The sequence below is a fragment of the Ruditapes philippinarum genome, unplaced genomic scaffold (assembly GCF_026571515.1).
Source record: "Ruditapes philippinarum isolate M1 unplaced genomic scaffold, ASM2657151v2 ctg8048_1_1_1_1, whole genome shotgun sequence".
Lineage (NCBI taxonomy): Eukaryota > Metazoa > Mollusca > Bivalvia > Venerida > Veneridae > Ruditapes > Ruditapes philippinarum.
Window position 1 is genome coordinate 618 of NW_026860969.1, and position 25426 is coordinate 26043.

Consider the following 25426-nt stretch of genomic DNA (forward strand, 5'->3'; position numbering starts at 1 on the left):
TTGTAACTCATTTTATTGATTGTAGATAAAAATATGTACATTTTATGAAACAACACTTAATGTTTTATTTCATTTCTTCGAGGTACATAATCTTGTTATTCAACTTATTCAATGTTTTCGTGCAAAATGAAATGAAAGGGAGCACATCCTTTACGTTTCAATTTCAAGACGATAGTGTCAATCCCATAATTCCCAATTCGAGCAAACGTCTATGACATCACCAAAAAACGACGTCAACATAACAACGACGTCAGATGAAGTGTCATTAAAAATTCATATGGTAAACCATGGGAATTTGTTTAAGTGTACCCGAAAGTGACATTAGTGACCGTGACGAGACAGAGAACGACTGGGATAGCCACAGTGATGACGAGGTTGCAGAAAATGGTAGGTACTGACTGTTAATTTGAAGCATAACTATATACCGGCGATCGGTCTGGAAATTTAAAGAGGGTTAACCTGCCTATAAAATACCGAGAACAGCAAAGCGGTCTTTAAGTTTAAGCTAAATGGTGACATTTGATATACATTTAGAATATATAATTCTCTTGTTTTTTCCGTGTAAAAAAATCCGTTTAAATTTGATTCTTTGTGAACTGGAAAACTTCACAGACCATAACTTTATTCCTTCTTAGTCCCCTACTTTTTGAAGATTTAATTCACAACTGTTCATTAATACATGTAGCATTAAAAATCCTGTATGTTGTAATTGAGGTTGTATACTATTGATTGAAGTTAAAGCTTAATGAGGGTCCATCCGCCCTTTCGGGCACAAAATGCAGCTTTCGATGTCGAGTACGGACCCCGGACATGTCACCAGTCATGTCCTTAAAGAGTTAATTTTGAAGCACAAAGTGGTGATAATTTACCTCCATGCAATTTCCACGGAGTATTAGCCAAAGATATGAATTTTGAGCCAAAAGTAGGTCACTGTACGGCGGTCAATGAGAACCTAAATGTACAGTAACCTGTGACAATAGGAAAGGTTAGCCCTGAAAAGGGCTGTTTGTGCCAGGAAAAGGCCTGCCGTTCAAGCCGTCTAACCGTGCTAGGGGCTCACGCACCCTAGCACACCGTCCTCGTCGACCCAAGCGCCTACTTTGTAGGGCCACTCCCCTCGGCATTAGTCAGGACACAGGCACCTGGTCCGCAGTTGTTGACTAAGTAGCGGTTCCGTCTTTAACGCCCACGGATGCTTCAGTTTAAGTTAGCCACCAGCCAAACTGTAAATCTTCTGCCGATGCCCTGTGCCTTCTCAGCGACGCGCACGCTCCGAAGGGGAAGTGAGAAGAGGTTGAATAACACACTTAAATGAAATTATATATATGTATATAATTATGCTTATACATTGTATAACAATTTTCAAACATCGGATAATTTGTAAAATATGTGCTGCAATATTTGTGCATATTATATGTTATCATTAAAATATATGCATTCATTTCTTATTGAAAATTTTGACTGAATCTTTATAGAAAATAAAGTTTTTATTACCTCCCTTTATTTACATGAAATGTTAAATTCTGTAATATCTTTATAAATAATGCTTTTTTGAACTTACAAAAATTGATAAATCTTAATTTGAGCCTCATATTTATGATATAAAACCATAAAAATTGTGTTACAGGATCTTTAAAACAGGGGATAATAAGCAGCCTATATATCTCTGTATTTATTGCATGTTAAAATATTTATGCATTTAATTGATCTAAATTTTACATATTTTCAGGTTTTATTACTTTTTCCTAGTCATTCAGTTTTATTTTTGCACTGCGCATAATTGCCCCAATAAATCTGGGGTGTTAAAGTAAGGAAATGGAAATCGACCGAACAAAGAATATTTACGTTTTATTTTCTGTTTTTAAAATATCTAATTTGCCGTTAACCCATTTCCTTAAAAGAAGACGGCTAAATATATAAGATATTATAAGATAAGATAATGTATAGACAAAAATCTATCATTGTTTGTTTTACAATAGTGGAATTAAACCAAAAGAATTGAATTACACCAAAAGAGGAAATATTATCAACAATTACGCGTTTAATTTTTCAGCATTTGCACACTACATTTATATTTCTTTTTATCTTATCGACGTAAAATATATAGAATAAACTGTATATCTATGATTTATCTATACAAGCGTTTTGTAAACAAGATAAGAACTGTATAATACTGATAAAGAACGCTGGACTGACACGCACATATAGACTGAAATAGGGAAATATATTTAAGGATTTTTTTTTATGTTCTGGGATCAGAAACAGACAAAATAGGTAAGCATCACATCTCGAAATAAATGTAAATACTAATACTTATTTTACTTTATTTCCTAAATAATACTTGCTTATTTATTTTTCACTTTAATGCATATGTAATATAACTGCAACTGCACAAAATCCATTGAAAGTAATTTCTCAAAACAAAAGATTTTTAAACGTCCGTGGCAATGTATGCTTAATGGAAGCTTGTTTTTTTTGCGATTCATCGAATGTATTTGTTTTCCATTTCCACGCCATCTACGTTTATAAGTTCAAAATAATGTCTAAAAAATACATTCATGTATTTTGCAATATAAACGTTTTCATTTCATCTAAATTTCTGTGTCTTAAAATTTGCAATTAACCGATGAAGATGCAACTTTTTATGGTGGGGAGCAAACTGTAATGGGTTGGGCAAAGATCCGACAGTCAATCCTGAAAAAAACTTAATTATACCGTTTGTTTAAGTTGTATATTTTATTGGTTTATGTGGGAAAATGCCATATTTAGAAAGGTCAAAGAAAAAGGCACATACTGTAAAAATGTTGACCTGTCCGTATTCCTGTTATCCTTGTCTTTCAATAACTTGAGAAGGTCTAAGTCATGGTTTATGTCACTTGGATCCCTATTGATTTTGAGGTCATTAGATTTAAGGTCAAGGTTAATATAAAACCGTGTTATTTCTTTGTCCGCTCATAGGTATGTAGGAACATTGCATATGGTCCGCAGACCAGATCAAGAACACAGTGACATTTGTACAACATATACACGTACACTCCTTGTTCGATTAGTACTTAACAAAAAAAAATGACATTGAGTCATTCGCTCAAGGTCACAGTGACACTTCGTATAATATCCTCATTTGAACAATAAATGAGCCGCGTCGCGACAAAACCAACATAGTGGGTTTGCGACCAGCATGGATCCAGACCAGCCTGCGCATCCGCGCAGTCTGATCAGGATCCATGCTGTTCGCTTACCAAATCTATTACAAGTAGAGAAAATGATAGCGAACAGCATGGATCCTGATCAGACTGCGCGGATGCGCAGGCTGGTCTGGATCCATGCTGGTCGCAAACCCATTATGTTGGTTTTGTGGTGACGCGGCTCAAATTAAGAAATAATAAAACATTGGCCATGACCAGTAGGTGGCCCCTATTGATTTTGATGGTTAAGGAGCATTTATTTCGTGCACACAATATAATTAAAATCCATGCTGAAGTTTCTTGTAAATAATTATCTTAAAGACATTTATGAATACCTCGAGTAGTTAATGAAAACCCTAAACTAATAACCAGAAGTATGAAAATATGCCATTGTGACAGGTGAATGAAATGGGGGGGGGGGGGGCATTAGTGTGGTATGGACATCTATTAGTTCATTTGTTGAAAAGCGACCCAATTTCTTTGAAGTCTACATAACAAGCGTTAATTATTAGAATACACAATGTAGACGGTGAATCAAGTACAGTTTGGCATTGCTATGCCATGATTGTGGGGCCTGGTACAGTCCAAGAGAGGCCAGTTCAAACCCTATACTAGGTTATAGACCAAAATGTGATCCGAAATGAAGTTGCTGGCGTTATACCAATTACGTTGACAAGGTATATCTTAAGTGTACTTGACTCTCCCGATTTTAACCAGACCGGATTACCATTGGTGCTTCCGCGCTTCGCCAGGTCCTAATATAGTAAAATTCCCTCGAATCAAATACAAGTTTCAGATCAAAATATTCCGATTATAATCCAATTGTATTCAACCGTAACGGCAGAGCAAATTACAAGCAAACAACTTCATATCCAGTGTGGCAATACCACGTGACATTGACGTCATTTTCGGCATCATTTCCAAGACAAATGTTGCTCGATTCGGAAAAGAAAACAGCCGTAAATATTTTATTTCTGTACCAATTTCTTTGGGATATGCACCAGTCTACGGGGAAAAATATAAGCTTTCCATAGAATATTGGATCTTCGTCAGTATATAAGCCGTTTTATCAAACACTTTGCCTAACCTTGGAAGTTGCTTGTTTTAGAGCGGGCTTCAGTTGCAAGCTATTTCGTTTTCTGGCGTTATCTGGTCTACGCCATGATTAAAAAGTCAGGTTTACATCAACCGGGAGTACGGAAGGCAAAACTCTACCTAAATATGTTCATTTTTTTATTATGAATGACATAAATCTTACATTTTTCTTCAATTGTCAAATCTGGCACCAGTTCCAAGTCGAAAAAAAAGGACTACAGTTTAAAGCCGATTTTAGAATCCGTTGCAAATGCCTACCGTTCTCTTTCTATAATTATGTTAACCATGAAAAACTTTTTATTTTCTATACAATTTACATAAACACAAATGAATATTTAAATAATTTTTCCTCGCTGCGATATTGAAGTGATTTTAAAAGTAGTAAAATTGTTGTCTGTACTGCAGTATTTGTAAAGAAATTGATTTACTCTTTAATCATTGTTCTTTCACGGTAATGATTATGAAACATTTATTTGTGTCATGTAGCAATACTAAACATGGAATAGAAAACAGAAACCCTAAATTTCCCCTAAAACGGCAAAACTGAAAATGTTTCAGGCTCTGATTGACTTAGCTAGCCTGTCCAATGAACGTGCACATTCCGGATCACTTCGATTTGTATGCTGTAAAAAGGGTTACGCCTCGACGCGGCAATTTTAAAGTCAAATGTTATTCTTTTGTAAAGAGCCTTTGTATATATATATATATATATATATATATATATATATATATATATATATATATATATATTATATATATATATATATATATATATATATATATATATAAAGAACCTGTAGCAATCTTTTAGTATGATAGGTTAAGCTTTTTAAACACAGTGGCACTCGTTGATAAAAAATATTTTTATATCCTGTTTTCATACCCACGGTAACCGTTTTCGTGAACTGAATATAACTTCGTTAACTTAAGAACACTATTAAACACTATCTATTTTATAATTGCATTTATTTCTGTTGATGAACTGCATATCTGACAAATTTAGTTAATTATATCAGTCAACTCAGCTTTATCAGAGAGCTCACCAAGATACATTGTAAAGAGAGGAAGGGAACGGAATATTTGTGGTTTGAAAACATCGAGTAGAACTTTTTTAACAATAATGTCTCTTTCAACTGAATAAAAACGATAGGGCTATTTGGGACTATTTCTTATCGATGTGGCCATTGGCTGTAAATGCATGGATTCTTGCACGCGGCATGACCTGCAAATGTCCTAAACAGGCTTTTTGTAGCATTTTAAGATTAAAAAAAGATCGCACATTGAAATCTAAAACATGATAAACGTGACGCATATACTAAATAAGTGAATTATCTGATATGTAAATAAAGAAGTAAGTCATTTGACAGTTGAAGGATAAGAATTGAAATTACTCTTCAAATGTAATCGTAATTTTACTAAGCTTATGTTAGCTATCAATTATTCAATGGACGCATCAGTGGCATATGGACCCCAGTCATAGATCTTGCCGATGTTGCTATTACAGATGTTAATGTAAATATTTATATAATTATTGATAATCTTTGTTATTTCCGTCTTGTTGAATGTTTTTGTTTCAAGAAATTTGATTTTGATCGATGGATGTTGGTTTGTAAATCATTTATCTGTTAACTATTTTCTACTTTGTTTACTCCACATGGCGTCCATTCTCGTTCTTATTCATGGCTATTTTGGGTCTTTTTGATAATAGAGAATTATAAGCAATGCAACTAAGTAACAATTCTATCAGATTTTACAAGGCAAAGTTCCAGTTCAAATTGTGTTTTAGTTTATCAACATTATAGAACTTTTATTATACAACAATTCCAGAAAAAATATATACCTTTTAAAGTCTCTCTTTTGAGGACAGAAGAACCTGTTCGTCACATTCACGAGTGTCAGTGTTTGTCAGAATAAACTGAAAAAATACCTTTAGCTTAACAACACTCGCGTTAAAGTGTAACCCTTTCCATATCATACAAAAGTGTTTTTATATTAACTCTTTCTCTCACTGAGAGCACATATATTTCTTATCAATTTCGCCATTGTGAAATAGAATAAAACACATTTAACTACATAGGAAAAGATGAGCAATACTTTAAACATCTTCAAAACGAAACCAAACATTATTTTCCGACAGGACTAAATCTACGTGATTTGACGTGCACTATTGCGATACAAGTAAGTGTTGTTGCTTTAAGGAACAATCAGTTTTTTCATAATCTCTCTGTGAAAGATCAACAATGAAAAACTAAATTGTAGAAAGAGAACGGTAGGCATGTTGCTTCGCATTTGCAACGGATTCTAAAATCGGCTTTAAACTGTAGTCCTTTTTTTTCGACTTGAAACTGGTGCCAGATTTGACAATTGAAGTAAAATGTAAGATTTATGTCATTCATAATAAAAATATGAACATATTTAGGTAGAGTTTTGCCTTCCGTACTCCCGGTTGATGTAAACCTTACTTTTTAATTATGGCGTAGACCAGATAACGCCAGAAAACGAAATAGCTTGCAACTGAAGCCCGGTCTAATACAAGCAACTTCCAAGGTTAGGCAAAGTGTTTGATAAAACGGCTTATATACTGACGAAGATCCAATATTCTATGGAAAGCTTATATTTTTCCCCGTAGACTGGTGCATATCCAAAAGAAATTGGTACAGAAATAAAATATTTACGGCTGTTTTCTTTTCCGAATCGAGCAACATTTGTCTAGGAAATGATGCCGAAAATGACGTCAATGTCACGTGGTATTGCCACACTGATATCGGATGTTATACTCGCTGGTAGGAAATTACGGGCTTCCTTGACGTTGCTTCTCATTTGTCCATGTAATACAGTGAGTATATAAATAATACTAATAATAAATGTTATGAATATAACTGTAGGCAGGTTTAACTTTTAATACATATTCTGTAACTGAAGGTACGACGGCAAGTGCAAGTGACTTAAGTCGGGATGGGGAAGATGGCGCCATGTCTCGACGAAACAGCGCCACACAAGAAAATGCCACGAGCAAGGTAAGTGGTAAAGCCGTAAGAAACGTATTATGGCATTTCAGTCAATTGTTTTTCAGCAAAATTCGTTTTAAAAATTCGATTATTAAGTTTCCTGCTACATAAAGTTTCTTTATTCAAATAAAATATACACTGTACCATTAAAACCTATATACATGTTGAAAAGTCGCAACAACGGCAGTGGAAAGGTTAAAGGCACGTTATGCCGATTTTTTTTTATTCTTTAGAAATGGCAAACATAAGTTTTATAATGTTTAAATTACTTTAAAAGTGCATTTTAAATGCTTATTCCTTAAGAAATTAACACTGAATGTGACATTATTTGTCATAAAAGACGCAAAATGTATTATTTTGACCTCCATACAAAATACATGTACTAATTAAATCACTATAACTGTACTAACTGCCAAAAAGCAACAAAAGCAATAGAAAGTTACGGTAATTGGCCACTGAGAAATGTTTTAGAAACTAAATTAGGACAAATGCTGCGTGTTTGAGAAATAAAAATCAGTGCATTTCTTGGACATAGCAATATTAGACTGGGTTTAAATGAAACACTTATTCGATCGTTGATGACTGGCTCAAACTTGAAGCAAAAATAGAATTATTCGAAAATTACTTTCAGGTTACATTTAAAACGGAATCTCACGAGAAAAACGTGCTACGTGAAATATTCAGCGAGGAGTCCTTGCTAGAGAAGAGCAGAAAAAGTTTTAACGCTGACATGAGGATGTTTGCCATTATGTTTGAAGAGTCGCATATAACCGATAAAGACAGAAGAAATCCGAAATGAATCGATCATCTGCGCTCGGACGTCAACGCTTAATCATAACATTGGTGCTGACAGACTTGTTCATTAACCGTTAGCATAAATCAATGTTTGAATGTTGACAGACTTGTTCATTAACCGTTAGCATAAATCAGTGTTTGAATGTTGACAGACTTGTTCATTAAACGTTAGCATAAATCAATGTTTGAATGTTGACAGACTTGTTCATTAAACGTTAGCATAAATCAGTGTTTGAATGTTGACAGACTTGTTCATTAACCGTTAGCATAAATCAGTGTTTGAATGTTGACAGACTTGTTCATTAAACGTTAGCATAAATCAATGTTTGAATGTTGACAGACTTGTTCATTAAACGTTAGCATAAATCAATGTTTGAATGTTGACAGACTTGTTCATTAAACGTTAGCATAAATCAATGTTTGAATGTTGACAGACTTGTTCATTAAACGTTAGCATAAATCAATGTTTGAATGTTGACAGACTTGTTCATTAAACGTTAGCATAAATCAATGTTTGAATGTTGACAGACTTGTTCATTAAACGTTAGCATAAATCAATGTTTGAATGTTGACAGACTTGTTCATTAAACGTTAGCATAAATCAATGTTGGAATGTTGACAGACTTGTTCATTAAACGTTAGCATAAATCAATGTTTGAATGTTGACAGACTTGTTCATTAAACGTTAGCATAAATCAATATTGGAATGTTGACAGACTTGTTCATTAAACGTAGCATAAATCAATGTTACAACGTATCATAATCGTATATCACTTGACTGTTTAACAGAACTTGTTATAGATTGACTTAATCCAAGGCTACAAGGAACGCTGGGTATAAATGTATCTGCAGTATATACTGTACATATGTATATGTCAACTGCAGTATATACTGTACATATGTATATGTCAACTGCAGTATATACTGTACATATGTATATGTCAACATATCTTATATGCATTGCATCTTTATACATATTAAACAATCATGAGTAATTTATGAAATTTTATTGAAATTCAATTTCTTAAAATGCAAAAATATACTTGTCAAATTACGTTCATGCTGCGTACTAGGAAACACATTAGTTACAAAGATAGGACTTGGCCCACGACCCATGGGTTTTGAGGCACAAGTTTACCCGTTAAAGCAACGCTCCATTTAATAGGCACATTTATTTAATACAATAAGGTTATTTGTGTAACAATGCATTATTCCTTTACGCGACAGTAAAGCTTGTAGAACTTCGACTACAAGGAGTACTACTGTTGATACCATGTGTCAATTTTGAATTTTATTGACATAAACATAGTGAATTTGCACTTCTCTTTAGTTCAACTGGTACATATAATGGTACGATGATAAGCAACCAGTCGTCATACGTTTTTTTCTTTTTACTCAAAGTATGTTCGTCAAATATCTCAAACTTCGTCTGCGGACAGTTAAATGACAGGTTAAAAGAACTTGAAAGAAACAATTATTTTATATGTCTTTTTATTTCGTTTCTAAAAAAAATAATTTCAAAAGAAACAAAATTAATAATGGATATCAATTTGATGATAAAGAAGCAAAATTTCCTGTATATACAATTCAAATATATTATAGTAATATGTATACATCATATCAGATGTTCAATTTTCCACATGCCAGCATATTTTATCATGTTAAAAGATTCAGCGGTTAAGGTGTATTATCTCAACTCGTGGGTGGTAGGTTCGAGCCTAACTAAGGTCACCACATTGTTTCCTCATATTACACCAGTGCTGGTTAGATCCAGGAAGTATACACGAGAGATGTTCAAATAAGCTACATTTTTATCTTACAATCAAACTTATATTTATGAATATTTAAACTGAATCAGTAACATATTAAAGTAGCGTAAATATCATCCCAAAAGGTCTTGAACACTAAGCTATGTAGATAAATATCATAACGTGACAAACATGAGCAAATTTCTTCAAACAATTATTCGTGCAATATCGAAGATAAATGAGCCGCGTCACGACAAAACCAACATAATGGGTTTGCGACCAGCATGGATCCAGACCAGCCTACACATCCGCTTACCAAGTCTATTACAAGTAGAGAAACTGATAGTGAACAGCATTTAAAATAATTATAACACAAGTGTTTCCAATTACAGCTTACACACAAAATGCTCAAAAATGAAGCAAAAGATTCCCTCATTAAGTTCAATATTGTAAAAAGTATTTAAATTTGCCATGTATGTGTACAATGTATGAATATTTTTCAATAAACAAAATGATAATGAACAAATACTATGTATCATATTAAATACAAATATTTATATTTCTCAAGTATTAAAGCTGCACTTCTTCCAGCTGAGTGGTTGTTCATATGACACCAATAACCATTCATGACATTATATTGCATATTTTACAGAAAATATGAAATACTATTCTTATTATCATAATTATCTCTATTAAGTTACAAATAGATTCAGCATATATGGACTGGTTAAGAACATCTTTAATTATTTTTGTCATAAATAATTTGCACAAATCTGGAGGTGTGCAGCTTTAAAGACAAAATAAAACTACTACATTCATAACATTCACTCCATCTTGCTGGTGGCAACTAAAATTAACCATGCGATCTGTGCAGACAGTCAGTGCATGTTTTCAAAAATCTTCCCTAAAACTGATGAATGGTTTAGTTCAGATTAAAGGATGGGTAATGTTCGTTTAAGATATTGAGCATGATAATGGTTAAGTAAACATAGTCTCATGATCCCTACACTCACATATATTCTAATGCAGGCAGCTTTAATCATTGATCAAAAGTCAACATGGTTTACAAATCTATGTGCTTCAGAAATGTTGGGGCTGTTGATACTAAATACTTGACTAGATTAAAACATTTGTAGAATTTTTTTTCAGTCAGTAAAAACAATCAGCTGAATTATTTTGTCTGACCTTGAACATATTTACTTCAGGCAAGAGTAAGCACTCCGAGTAGTACCATCAACCACGGCTTTCATACATTTCATACACAAACTGCCTGAAATACTATGATAGTATATACAGGGATGTGTCTGAAAAGTAGTTCTTTGATATTTTTCTGGCAGTTTGTGTTATATGGGGTTATAATTTCAGTCATTTTATGATTATTTAAGGTGTCTCGGTGCCAGTGGTCACAAGAATGTAATGAAAACCTGGCTACAAGTTTAATCAAAGCAGATAAAATATAATGGGACTTTCACATCAGTGGAAATATTTTTAATATGCAGAGTACATGTTTATCCATGATTTAATTTGAAGCAAATGAGGGGAACATCTTTTTTGTTATCTTTCAAAACTGCAAGTCATTTTACATATTAATAATCTTAGAAGCATTCTTGCATATCAGTGCGGGTTAACAACTAGTTACACGGCAGCCAGTACGGACCGGAATATCTTGCCTCGTGTAAATGTTTAGGTCTTCACTGTTTGCTATTCAAAACCTACTTATTCATGAGGCATTACCCCTATAAACAGTTACCCTTGAGCTAGATAGTCTGGTCTGTACTGGCAGCAGGTGTAAGATCCTTTTATTGTTAAATCATATTGTTTACCAAGATTAAAATTTATAAATTATAAAATTTATAAACAGCAAAAATCTATTTGTTCATAAGAAAACATGTCACTAGCTTAAAGCAGATTTAATAATTTCTTTGAACATATATTTTGATACACTTTTACCAGGTCATGACAAGTCAGTGTTTCTATTAGAAACATGTTAAATTGGATTTAGAAATATTCAATGCATTTTTAGAGCCTGATGAGGTTACATAGATATGCAAGCTGGCCTGGCTTTATACAGAGGTGGCAAAGGCTGATTACTTTCAGTTCCTTTAGTTTATGGGTTATCCATCACAAACACCATCAAGAAACGAAAATGACATTGGACAGAACACATTGATAAATGTGTGTGCTGACCATTTCAAATAAGCAAATACTGAATAATATAATTCAAATTACAAATATTATGCAAGTAAGCATTTGTAAGTGTTTAAGATGAAAAATGACAAAAAATGAAAAATATTTTTTTTGAAATAACGTCCGCTGTCACTCTATAACTGTTGGTAGACATAATGACTTTCAGCTATACAAGAAGGTCTTAAACCACACATTTTTTATTAATGGCCAATTAAATTTAAGTATCTTCATTATCAACAACATAAAATTAACAACAAAAAGGCCCATATTTAAAGCAGGGCAAGCTCAGTACACAAGCCTAATTTAACTGAACATTATAATTGTTTCTTAAACAAGATATGTTTGTAAAACATGTATGCCCCCTATCAGCAGCCAATTATTCATGTGATAAGGTAATTATGCATGACTTCTGACCCAGTGATCAAACAATTAATAAGGGTTATCAAGTATCTACTGGTCATGACCTTGACCTTTGACCCCTTGACCCAAAACTCAATAGGGGTCATCTACTGATCATGACCAATCACCATATCAAGTTTGAAGTCCCTAGGCCTAAGGGTTCTTTCGTTATTGATCGGAAACTGTTTTTGCTTACAAGGTCAATGTGACCTTGACCTTTGACCACTTAACCCCAAAATCAATAGGGGTCATCTGTTGGTCATAACCAATCACCATACCAAGTTTGAAGTTCCTAGGCCTAAGGGTTCTTTTGTTATTGATCGGAAACCATTTTTTACCCAAATGGTCAATGTGACCTTGACCTTTGACCCCTTGACCCCAAAAATCGTTAGGGGTCATCTACTGATCATGACCAATCACCATACCAAGTTTGAAGTTCCTAGGCCTAAGGGTTCTTTACTTATTGATCGGAAACCGTTTTTGCTTACAAGGTCAATGTGACCTTGACCTTTGACCCCTTGACCCCAAAATCAATAGGGGTCATCTACTGATCATGACAAATCACCATACCAAGTTTGAAGTTCCTAGGCCTTAAGGTTCTTTAGTTATTGATCGGAAACCGTTTTTTACCTACAAGGTCAATGTGACCTTGACCTTTAACCCCTTAACTCCAAAATCAATAGGGGTCATCTACTGATCATGACCAATCACCAATATCAAGTTTGAAGTCCCTAGGCCTAAGGGTTCTTTCGTTATTGATCGGAAACTGTTTTTGCTTACAAGGTCAATGTGACCTTGACCTTTGACCCCTTGACCCCAAAAATCAATAGGGGTCATCTACTGATCATGACCAATCACCATATCAAGTTTGTAGTCCCTAGGCCTAAGGGTTCTTTCGTTATTGATCGGAAACCGTTTTTACCTACAAGGTCAATGTGACCTTGACCTTTGACCACTTAACCCCAAAATCAATAGGGGTCATCTGCTGGTCATAACCAATCACCATACCAAGTTTGAAGTTCCTAGGCCTAAGGGTTCTTTTGTTATTGATCGGAAACCGTTTTTACCCAAATGGTCAATGTGACCTTGACCTTTGACCCCTTGACCCCAAAATCGTTAGGGGTCATCTACTGATCATGACCAATCACCATACCAAGTTTGAAGTTCCTAGGCCTAAGGGTTCTTTACTTATTGATCGGAAACCGTTTTTTGCTTACAAGGTCAATGTGACCTTGACCTTTGACCCCTTGACCCCAAAATCAATAGGGGTCATCTACTGATCATGACAAATCACCATACCAAGTTTGAAGTTCCTAGGCCTTAAGGTTCTTTAGTTATTGATCGGAAACCGTTTTTGCTTACAAGGTCAATGTGACCTTGACCTTTGACCCCTTGACCCCAAAATCAATAGGGGTCATCTACTGATCATGACAAATCACCACCATACCAAGTTTGAAGTTCCTAGGCCTTAAGGTTCTTTAGTTATTGATCGGAAACCGTTTTTTGCTTACAAGGTCAATGTGACCTTGACCTTTTGACCCCTTGACCCCAAAATCAATAGGGGTCATCTACTGATCATGACAAATCACCATACCAAGTTTGAAGTTCCTAGGCCTTAAGGTTCTTTAGTTATTGATCGGAAACCGTTTTTGCTTACAAGGTCAATGTGACCTTGACCTTTGACCCCTTGACCCCAAAATCAATAGGGGTCATCTACTTGTCATGACCAATCACCATACCAAGTTTGAAGTTCCTAGGCCTAAGGGTTCTTTAGTTATCACTCGGAAACCATTTGGTCTACGGACCGACGGACCGACGGACCGACAAGTGCAAAGCAATATACCCCCTTTTTTTCAAAAGGGGGCATAATAAAGCCATAATGTCACTTTCTCATTTTCTTCAACAAAAAAGTTTGTTTCTGAAATTGCATCATTCATTAACTTGTATAAATTCATGTTTTGTCATATATTTCAATTGAAAAATGGTTCATCTTCAAAGCTGTTTTGCTACTTTAAGTTAAATCTGAATTTTTTCCCCCTAAGGCATGGAGTGTTGTATGATTATTATTATTTCTTGTTTGGTTTTATGTTGCATTAACACAGCAACTTTTTAGCTTTACTAGTAATGGAAAACCTAAGGTACCCCTCCATGAATTTTTTCAGGCATGAATGGGCACCAGAGTAGAACCATCAACGTTCTGTAAGCTAGCTGGATAGCTTTTTTTCACATGAAAGAAACTGAAGTCCCTGGTGGGAAACTTATGATGGATATATAAATAGTTCTAAAGTATTTACAGAAAAACATCACATAAAGAAAACGCATGTAAAGGAAACTTAAATAATGATAAAGCTGTTATAAGTTCATTCAATATGCCTGATAGCTGGAAATCAAACACAAGTGGCAATGTTTTTATAATTTTTTCATGATCTCTTACACTTGCATTCTGTATACTCTGGAGTCATCGCAAATCAAGGTAAATGATTTTCTGAAGAAATCCTCACCATAATGTTGAAAAATAATTTCTTGCCCAAAATTTAACTGTAAAGTTTTTTCCACAGTTTTATTTAGTTGCCACCAAGTTGATGGCCGCCACCACCCCATCTATGTCTACCAGGGTCATTGTCATCATTATTTGGGCGTCGCTGACTAGCTGGGGCTTGTCCAAACCCTGCCACACCCCCTCGTCTATTGGGAAAATATTTGTAACTGAAACAATACCAATAATTAGATTAATAATTTCATACAAAATTGTGTCATGATTTATTAGATGAATAATTAAGACCAACATAGGTTTTATTCGCCTGACAAAGCACAATATCAATGTTTCATTCATCAAGTACTGGAATTCTTTTTACAGGTATGCAACTGAAAAATAAAATATCAATTTTACAGGAGAGTAAAAAAATCTCAAGCTCAATCTTGTTGCCTGCTTCCTTTACATGTGTATATTTATGTTTGTTAACCTTGCCACTAGAAAAATTACCATACAGGGTTCCCATGCTGTCCGGGAAAACGGGAAATGTCCGTGAATTTCAAAACAGGAGCTCCCGGCCTTGAAAAGTCCGGGAATTAGTGTTGAAACATAAACAAGAGGGCCATGATGGCCCTGAGGTTGCTCACCTGTATATAGGCCCCCCACCCCCGGGCCAATTTTTACCCAAGGGCTTTTATTTGTTTATTTGAACAGACTTGGTAGACACCCATAAGAAGATGTTTCATGCTAAACATCTAAGTTCTAGCTCGATGGCTTTTTTAAAAGAAGATTTTTAAAGTTTTTACTATACACATATAGTTAAAAACAATGTCACCCCTGGGGCAGGGCCAGTTTTAACCCCCGGGCGTTTATTTTAACAAACTTTGTAGATATTTACTAAAAGATGTTTCATGCTATCTATAATATCTAAACTCTAGCTATTTGGGCTTTTCCAAAGAAGATTTTTAAGTTTTTGCTATACACATATAAGGAAAATCAATGACCCCCCCCCCCCTGGGGGGACCAGTTTTGACCCCAGGGCTTATATTTGAACATACTTGGTAGACACCCATTAAAAACATGTTTCATGCTAAATATCTTAGCTCTAGCTCTTTGAGTTCTTTAAAAGAAGATTTTTTAAGTTTTTACTATATGCATATAGGGAAAATCAATGACCCCCTGGGGCGGGGCCAATTTTGACCCCAGAGCTTTTATTTGAACAAACTTGGTAGACACTCATTAGAAGATGTTTCATGCTAAATATCTTAGCTCTAGCTCTTTGGGTTCTTTTTAAAGAAGATTTTTTAAGTTTTTACTATATGCATATAGGGAAAATCTATGACCCCCTGGGGCAGGGTCAATTTTGACCCCAGGGCTTTTATTTGAACAAACTTGGTAGACATTCACTAGAAGATGTTTCATGCCAAATATCTAAGCTCTAGCTCTTATGGTTCTTTAAAAGAAGATTTTTTAAGTTTTTACCATATGCATATAGGGAAAATCAATGACCCCCGGGGCGGGGCCAATTTTGACCCCAGGGCTTTAATTTGAACAAACTTGGTAGACACTCACTAGAAGATGTATCATGCTTAATATCTTAGCTCTAGCTCTTTGGGTTCTTTAAAAGAAAATTTTTTAAGTTTTTACTATATGCATATAGGGAAAATCTATGACCCCCTGGGGCGGGGTCAATTTTGACCCAAGGGCTTTTATTTGAACAAACTTGGTAGACATTCACTAGAAGATGTTTCATGCCAAATATCTAAGCTCTAGCTCTTATGGTTCTTTAAAAGAAGATTTTTTAAGTTTTTACTATATGCATATAGCGAAATTCAATGACCCCCAGGGCGGGGCCAATTTTGACCCCAGGGCTTTAATTTGAACAAACTTGGTAGACACTAACTAGAAGATGTTTCATGCTTAATATCTTAGCTCTAGCTCTTTGGGTTCTTTAAAAGAAGATTTTTTAAGTTTTTACTATATGCATATTGGGAAAATCAATGACCCCCTGGGTCTGGGCCAATTTTGACCCCAGGGCTTTTATTTGAACAAATTTGGTAGACATTCACTAGAAGATGTTTCATGCCAAATATCTAAGCTCTAGCTCTTACGGTTCTTTAAAAGAAGATTTTTTAAGTTTTTTACTATATGCATATAGGGAAAATCAATGACCCCCAGGGGCAGGGCCAATTTTGACCCCAGGGCTTTTATTTGAACAAACTTGGTAGACACTCACTAGAAGATGTTTCATGCCAAATATCTAAGCTCTAGCTCTTATGGTTTTTTAAAAGAAGATATTTAAAGTTTTTTCTTTTGGTTGCCATGGCAACCAGAGTTCTGCATGGAATTAAATTCTTTGAACAATTTTTAAAGGTGGCCACCAAAGGAACATTCCTGTGAAGTTTGGATGAAATTGGCTCAGTGGTTTATGAGGAGTTGTCATTTAAAGCAAAAGTTTACGGACGGACGCCGGACGGACGCCGGATGGACGCCGGACGAAAAGCGATCACAAAAGCTCACCCTGTCACTTTGTGACAGGTGAGCTAAAAAGTCCGGGAAGGTACGGGAATTAGTCTGGAAAAGGGGAGGTAAATCAAACAACCAAAATGGCGGTCTTAGCACAGTATATAGACTTCCACATCTTGAATGTTGATGATTTTTCGATTAACTAGTGTTTTGGGAGGCCAAGTTTGACATTTATGAGATTAAACATTTATTTTCTGGTTACTATGTTGGTTTTGTTTGGAAAATCTGATAAGACAGTCACAAATCGACCTCAAGTTTGCTTGATTCAGTGCTCAAAGCACATGAAAAAGATGAAAGCTCACAAGTCTGGTTGTTTCCTTGGGTATTTTTTTTTATAATGAAAGTTGTGAAATTTTGAATGTAGGAACACCTGCAGGCAGTTTTTATATACCCTTCAGTGTGACATGCTTTTGCCATTCTATGAAGCCTGAGACCAAATGTCAGGTTACTTATTAAAGTACTATGAATATCTGGTAAAAAAGTGACCCCTTGGAAGCATTACAAACAGCAAAATTACATGAAAATTGCAGACAACCTGCAAAAACAGTGGCTGTTACAAAGTACATTTCATTATTTATAGACACTGAATGTATTTCTTAGATAGAGTTAGATTTATGTCATGAACTACATGTATTATATTGGTGTTATTAAATGTTGTTCTAAACATTACCATGAAGATATTTATAGGACAAAAAATAGCTTGAAAATTAATCTTCTAAAAAGTCCTTAAAAAATCCAAACAAGAGCACCGCTAGGCGGAGCATAATATGCCCGAAAGTGTTTTTTTTTCTTTACTAAGGATGAAGCATTTGTAAGACATTACATAAATTAAATAAAGTATTACCTCCTTCAAATAGCAATCCTCCTATAAAGTTTGAATATTGTGGGCCAAATGGAACTTCAGTTATGCTCTGGAAACTGTTTTTAGTTTTGAGGTAATAGCTACCTTGAACTTTGACCGTGTGACCCCAAAATCAATAGGGGTCTTCTACCCAATATGGACAATCATCCTATGAAGTTTCAACACTATGGGCCAAATAGAAAGTAAGTTATGTTCTGGAAACTTTTTTCAGTTTCAAAGTAATAGTGACCTTGACCTTTGACCTTGTGACCCCAAAATCATATAGGGTCTCCTACCAATATGGACAATCATCATATGAAGTTTGAACACTGTCAGCCAAATGGAACTTAAGTTATGTTCCGGAAACTGTTTTAAGGTCATAGTGACCTTGACCTTTGACCTTGTGACCCAAAATCAATAGGGGTCTTCTACCCAATATGGACAATCATCCTATGAAGTTTGAACACTGTCGGCCAAATGGAACTTAAGTTATGCTCCGGAAACTGTTTTTTTAGTTTTAAGGTCATAGTGACCTTGACCTTTGACCTTGTGACCCCAAAATCAATAGGGGTCTTCTACCCAAATGGACAATCATCCAATGAAGTTTGAACACTGTCGGCCAAATGGACCTTAAGTTATGCTCCGGAAACGGTTTTCAGTTTTAAGGTCATAGTGACCTTGACCTTTGACCTTGTGACCCCAAAATCAATAGGGGTCTTCTACCCAATATGGACAATCATCCTATGAAGTTTGAACACTGTGGGCCAAATGGAACTTAAGATATGCTCCGGAAACTGTTTTCAGTTTTAGGGTCATAGTGACCTTGACCTTTGACCTTGTGACCCCAAAATCAATAGGGGTCTTCTACTCAATATGGACAATCATCCTATGAAGTTTGAATGTTGTGGGCCAAATGGAACTTAAGTTATGCTCCGGAAACCAAATTGCTAACGGACGGACAGACGGACGGACGGATAGACAGACGGACGGACGGACGGACGGACGGACAGACGCCCGGGGGTATAACATAATATGCCCGAAATTCTTTCGGGCATATAAAAAGGTCCTTGATAAGTCCTGGAAAAGTCCTTAAATTTTAAAAATATCTAAGAGTGGGAACCCTGTACCATAGGGGTGAGCATACATAATTATATATATAGATATATATGTTTTCCTGTTTTTTTGTTTAATCTGAAATGAGTTCATAGCAACAAAGAAAATATCACAGGGCTTGCAGTAGGATAATTACTCCAGTTGACCGAATGTGCATTATTTTAGGCAAGCACCTGGGTCCAAACTCAATAATTTTTAAATAATGTTGGTACATAAGATAAAATCAGTGAAAAAGGGAGAATAAAACAAGTTATCCAGACAGAGTTATGTCCTCTTTATCTATGCAATCTGTTACAATGCTAAGTGTAAAGCAAACACTATTTTTTAAACAATTGAATGTTTAATTCAAATGTGTGATAAAACCAGAGCTCAAAGCAACCTTGGCATACCTAAATAATTTTTTAATGAATGTAACTAAATAGTGTGACAATCATCTCAAGAGAACCAAAAAACTTACAGTATTTGAGGAGTATTTAGCAGTCTTACACCTCCGAAATCCTGTGGATATTTGAACATAAGGAAGAAATACATGTGGCCAACAACGATACCAACAAGTTCCATCAAACCCCTGCAATGATATATACAACAACATTAATAAATCATTATATACCAGGTAACAGATTTGTTCATCTTTCAATTCTTTCAATCGCTAAAATGACAACCTCTCAATAGTGAATATCAGTAAAATATCTATAATTCAATACTGTATTTTAATGACTCAAATACTATATCCTCTAGCTATTTTTACAAGTATTTGAACAGACATAGATAGACTTTAAGTACACCATAGCATGTATCAACCTTGTATCAATTACACATTATCCAATTATCTTATGCAATTAGGGAGGGAGCATCAGATTGTAATCCAGGGGTGCTGGTTTGATCCACGTGTGAGGCGTAATTTGTCTGAGAAATTCATCCGTTTCAAAAATAATGGTAGTCAGTCACTTGCTGAGAAATTATAACTGGTTAGTTATCCCGAAAAGTGGGTAACGGTAAGGTTGATCCAATGCCAAGAGCCCAAGATATGACAAAAAATGTGTGAAAATTTTCTTTGTATTGTCTCTCTAGCAATTTAAGGAGACATATTTTAAAATCGCCAGTCCTACCAATCAATACCAAAGCTAAAAACTTACCCTCCACCAACAATCATGTTGAAAGCTAACAGCACCCATGGTAAGTACATCGCCTGTAAAACCATAAATCCATGAGGACTACATGCAAAATGTAAGTATAGCAAATAATCTATTTAAAGAAAATATCGAAAGATTACTTACTGAAAGGTGAAAAATTAGGACTGTGTCTGTAACAAAATTATCATCTGAATATTTATATCATATATTTATTACATAGTTACAATTTAAGCCTTGCAAAATATAGTACATTGTTTTTTAACAGATTACCATGGTAACAAATGCCATGACAACACTCACACACAGTGATCCATAAACATTTTTGACAGAAAATCTTTAATCAAGTTTCTTCTATCTTAATTCAATACTTACTGTATACATGTTTTCTGTTTATTTCTTACCTTAAACCGTGTGCCAAACCAAAATGACACGATAGTATCTTTGTTCAGTTGACACCAAACATATAAAACACTTAATATCATAGGGTCCATCAAAAGCTGAAATATAAACATGCACACTGATAAAACACAAGTTTATAAAAGTATGAAAAAAAGATTTAAGTCAAATCTTTATTCTTTACCCATATTTTATTTTTAAGTGATATATTAAAGGTTGTATGACGACTTTCATGCTATTCTGGTTCATGGTAACCTAACTTAAAAACTGACATACAATAAATTTAATGATGTATGAAAGATTTCACTGTCCTTGGCAGAAGACTATAGGGCACAAAAGAAGATTAACCATCTAGCTATAGATGTGTCTAGTCCTCTACTTATTCTTTCTTTTTTCTTAAAATTTAACTCAATATTCTCAAAGAAAATTCTGTCTAAAGTTTTAACTGTATAAATGTTGGAAATTAGGAATTAATATAATATATATTAGTCAGAAATATATCACAAAAGAACTTATAAAGACAATTGTGTACAAGGAAGTGGTTTTAATAACAAGTAAATCTTACCATTAAATCAGCACAAAATCCTATTATCTGTTGAAAAGTTAAGAAAATCTATCCACTTTGTAAAATAAACAAAATATCTAACAAACTTATTTCTCATGGATGAATGACTTATATTACTACCCCATTTACATGATTTTTTTTCACATAGAGAAACTACCAAAAATTGCCACGGAAACAGTTAAATAAGTTTTGAACATACTACAAGAGAAACAATCAATCTCAAAATAAAAGTGTCCTGGGCTCACTTGAGACAATATATACAGCATTCAATCGACTGATTATAATATATAATGAAATTTATATGAAGATATTTTTTTTTATATTTTACAATTTCACACGAAAGGATACCACCAGACACAGCCAGTTAAATAACAACATGAACACATACTCTGCTGGCTTTCCATCAAAGATTCCTGCAAAACATTTTAATATACAATATACATAACAGTTCTAAATGCCATTATAAACATAGATAGCCACAATAAACATAGATAGCAAATATACCAAAGTATAATGTACAATATTGGTGTGTGACTGAAGATGTATTCATATGTATATCAAGTAATTCAAATGAGAGTAATCAGTATACAATCATTACATGTTCCAATGATTAATTTATCTATTCTAAGGGTCTGTTTCTTTAAATAATAATGGGCATGCAAAAACGTTTTTTTACAAAGTAAATGATGAACAAAACTAAAAAGGAAGAACATATAGTTTACCTGTTTCAAGTCTTGTAGAATAAGAATAGAGGAAATATAAGTTTATAAGGTAATGAAACCCTTTTGGTCCTGCAATTGGATAATACAACACCGATGTCACCAAACGCCATATCTGAAATATTTCTTGAAACATAAACATTGGAATAAAAAAGTAATATGGTAAAGTCAAAGGCTGGGACGACTTTGTGGTCCTGGTCTTTGGCTTGCATGGCTATAGACTGCATGTGTATATTGAAAAGGAAATCAAAATAAAACAACAATTAAAAATATATAAAATTCTATACCAATCAGTGAAATTGACAGTATCAATTTTAATTGGACGCAACCATTTTTAATGTAACTCAATGATAAACACCGGGGTATTTTGATAACAGAAGAACTGCAACTTTTCGGCTAAAAAATAATCACAGAGGTATTCCAATTGAAATTGGTCTATAAAATACCGATTGACACTTTCGAAAATAAAGAAGAGAACAAAATATGTTTATCTGACTCCCTCGTTCATAGGTTTTGCTTACTTTCATATTAAGAAGTCAGTATGAAGTCAAAATTTTGTGAAAAAAAAAATCAGAAAAAAAAATCAGATAGATCTAGATCTAATCATAAATCTATAATTCAATCATTAATTACATCAGTTACATTTTCAGTTTAAAAAATTAAACAAAAATAACACTTACCTGAAATTTATATATGACAGGTTCAAACAGAAGAATAAGATACATTGGATTAAGGAGACCAAATCTTGCAGCTATTGGAACAATCACTGATCCTGTGAACCAATATTTTGATATTTGAGGAATTCCTCGGTACCAATCACCAATATCATTAGACGCCATCTTCCAATACTACCACTTAGATGTATATATATAAATGACAGTGTCTTCGAAACTGAATCACAAGTAAAATAGATGAATATACTTTGACGTGGCCTTTCTAAATTTTCTGCAAATTTCACCGGAAGTAAACACAGATTGGTGTCTTGAGAAAAATCTAACTTGTGAAATTTAAAATGAATCGTAGGTGAAACAACGCTAAATCTTTTCCTTCTTTGACATACGTTTCATAAACAACACCAAACATGCCAATAATATGAAATTAGGCAAAGCCTATGAACGGGGAAGTCGTTAAAAATCCTTTCATTCTTTCCGTTTTAAAGGTGTCATTCGATATTACATACACCGCTTCCGTTTTCACTCGGAACACTCGACGATTATTACGGGGAAGTCAAAGACCGGGCCCGCGAAGCGGGTCCGGGCTTTGGCTTGCCCGGCTATAGACTACACGTGTATATTTAAAAGAAATTCAAATAAAAAAGAATTAAAAAATATATAGAATTCTATTCCTACCAATGAAATTTTCAGTGTCAGTTTTAGTCGGGCGCCGCCATTTACAATGTAACTCAATGATAATAGGCGGGGTATTCCGGTAACGGAACAAATCTCAACTTTTCGGATAAATAAAAAATGCCGAGTGTTCCGAGTGAAAACGGAAGCGGTGCATGTAATACGGGGAAGTCAAAGTCAGGGCCCGCGAAGCGGGCCCGGGCTTTGGCTTGCCCGGCTATAGACTACACGTGTATATATAAAAGAAAATTCAAATAAAAAACAATTAAAAAATATATAGAGTTCTATACCTATCAATGAAATTTTCAGTGTCAGTTCCAGATAGGCGCTGCCATTTACAATGTAACTCAATGATAAAAGGCGGTGTATTCCGATAACGTAACATATCTCAACTTTTCGGATTAATAATAATCGTCGAGTGTTCCGAGTGAAAACGGAAGTGGGTATATATAATATACTTATACTTATACCTTTATTAAAATATCAAATTACTTTTTTGAGTGGTACTCTAGACCAAGGTCTATATGGCATAAATATCATGAAAATTAAACTAAACTTGCAACTTTAATACGGGGAAGTCAAAGACGGGCCCGCGAAGCGGGTCCGGGCTTTGGCTTGCCCGGCTATAGACTACACGTGTATATTTAAAAGAAAATCAAATAAAAAACAATTAAAAAATATATAGAATTCTATACCTATCAAAGAAATTTTCAGTGTCAGTTCTAGTCGGGCGTCGCCATTTACAATGTAACTCAATGATAATAGGCGGGGTATTCCGATAACGGAACAAATCTCAACTTTTCGGATTAGTAATAATTGTCGAGTGTTCCGAGTGAAAACGGAAGCGGTGCATGTAATACCGAATGACACCTTTACAACGGAAAGAATGAAAGGATTTTTTAACGACTTCCCCGTTCATAGGCTTTGCCTAATTTCATATTATTAATCCGAAACGTTGAGATTTGTTCCGTTATCGGAATACACCGCCTTTTATCATTGAGTTACATTGTAAATGGCAGCGCCTAACTAGAACTGACACTGAAAATTTCATTGATACGGGGAAGTCAAAGACCGGGCCCGCGAAGCGGGTCCGGGCTTTGGCTTGCCCGGCTATAGACTACACGTGTATATTTAAAAGAAAATCAAATAAAAAACATTTAAAAAATATATAGAATTCTATACCTATCAATGAAATTTTCAGTGTCAGTTCTAGTCGGGCGCCGCCATTTACAATGTAACTCAATAATAAAAGGCGGGGTATTCCGATAACGGAACAAATCTCAACTTTTCGGATAAATAATAAACGTCGAGTGTTCCGAGTGAAAACGGAAGCGGTGCATGTAATACCGAATGACAATTTTAAAACGGAAAGAATGAAAGGAATTTTTTTACGACTTCCCCGTTCATAGGCTTTGCCTAATTTCATATTAGGTATAGAATTCTATATATTTTTTAATTGTTTTTTATTTGATTTTTCTTTAAAATATACACATGTAGTCTATAGCCGGGCAAGCCAAAGCCCGGGCCCGCTTCGCGGGCCCGGACTTTGACTTCCCCGTAATATGAAATTAGGCAAAGCCTATGAACGGGGAGGTCGTTAAAAAATTCCTTTCTTTCTTTCCGTTTTAAAATTGTCATTCGGTATTACTTGCACCGCTTCCGTTTTCACTCGGAACACTCGACGATTATTACTAATCCGAAAAGTTGAGATTTGTTCCGTTATCGGAATACCCCGCCTATTATCATTGAGTTACATTGTAAATGGCGACGCCCGACTAGAACTGACACTGAAAATTTCTTTGATAGGTATAGAATTCTATATATTTTTAAATTGTTTTTTATTTAATTTTCTTTTAAATATACACGTGTAGTCTATAGCCGGGCAAGCCAAAGTCCA

At 34.6% G+C, this 25426-nt stretch overlaps 2 protein-coding genes across 3 annotated transcripts; one reads left to right on the forward strand and one right to left on the reverse strand.

Annotated features, from left to right (window-relative positions):
* Positions 1 to 251: 251 nt before the first annotated feature.
* On the forward strand, positions 252 to 9115 carry LOC132714053 (uncharacterized). 2 transcript variants are annotated; one of them, XM_060696785.1, is made up of 3 exons: positions 252 to 387; positions 7203 to 7297; positions 7920 to 9115. In XM_060696785.1, the coding sequence occupies exons 1-3, from the start codon at positions 288 to 290 to the stop codon at positions 8085 to 8087; spliced, it is 363 nt and encodes a 120-aa protein (XP_060552768.1). In that variant the 5' UTR covers positions 252 to 287; the 3' UTR covers positions 8088 to 9115. The 2 variants fall into 2 exon arrangements, 1 of the variants encoding a protein (XP_060552768.1); XR_009623516.1 differs by lacking the exon at positions 252 to 387 and adding an exon at positions 1756 to 2274.
* A 5168-nt stretch (positions 9116 to 14283) lies between these two features.
* On the reverse strand, positions 14284 to 23157 carry LOC132714054 (derlin-1-like). The gene is made up of 8 exons (XM_060696786.1): positions 22864 to 23157; positions 22187 to 22298; positions 21813 to 21877; positions 21465 to 21491; positions 20905 to 21000; positions 20507 to 20559; positions 19828 to 19938; positions 14284 to 15123 (listed from the first exon to the last, which is right to left on the reverse strand). Exons 1-8 carry the CDS (start codon positions 23020 to 23022, stop codon positions 14982 to 14984), a joined length of 765 nt encoding a protein of 254 aa, XP_060552769.1. The 5' UTR covers positions 23023 to 23157; the 3' UTR covers positions 14284 to 14981.
* Between the last annotated feature and the right edge of the window lie 2269 nt (positions 23158 to 25426).

Coding starts and splice junctions, on each gene's coding strand:
- LOC132714053 (XM_060696785.1), top strand. CDS start 288: ATGGGAATTTGTTTAAGTGTACCCGAAAGTGACATTAGTGACCGTGAC. Junction 388..7,202: donor TGACGAGGTTGCAGAAAATG/GTAGGTACTGAC, acceptor CTGTAACTGAAG/GTACGACGGCAAGTGCAAGT. Junction 7,298..7,919: donor AAGAAAATGCCACGAGCAAG/GTAAGTGGTAAA, acceptor AATTACTTTCAG/GTTACATTTAAAACGGAATC.
- LOC132714054 (XM_060696786.1), bottom strand. CDS start 23,022: ATGGCGTCTAATGATATTGGTGATTGGTACCGAGGAATTCCTCAAATA. Junction 21,878..22,186: donor TTCTACAAGACTTGAAACAG/GTAAACTATATG, acceptor AATGTTTTGCAG/GAATCTTTGATGGAAAGCCA. Junction 20,560..20,904: donor GGTTTGGCACACGGTTTAAG/GTAAGAAATAAA, acceptor ATGGTTTTACAG/GCGATGTACTTACCATGGGT.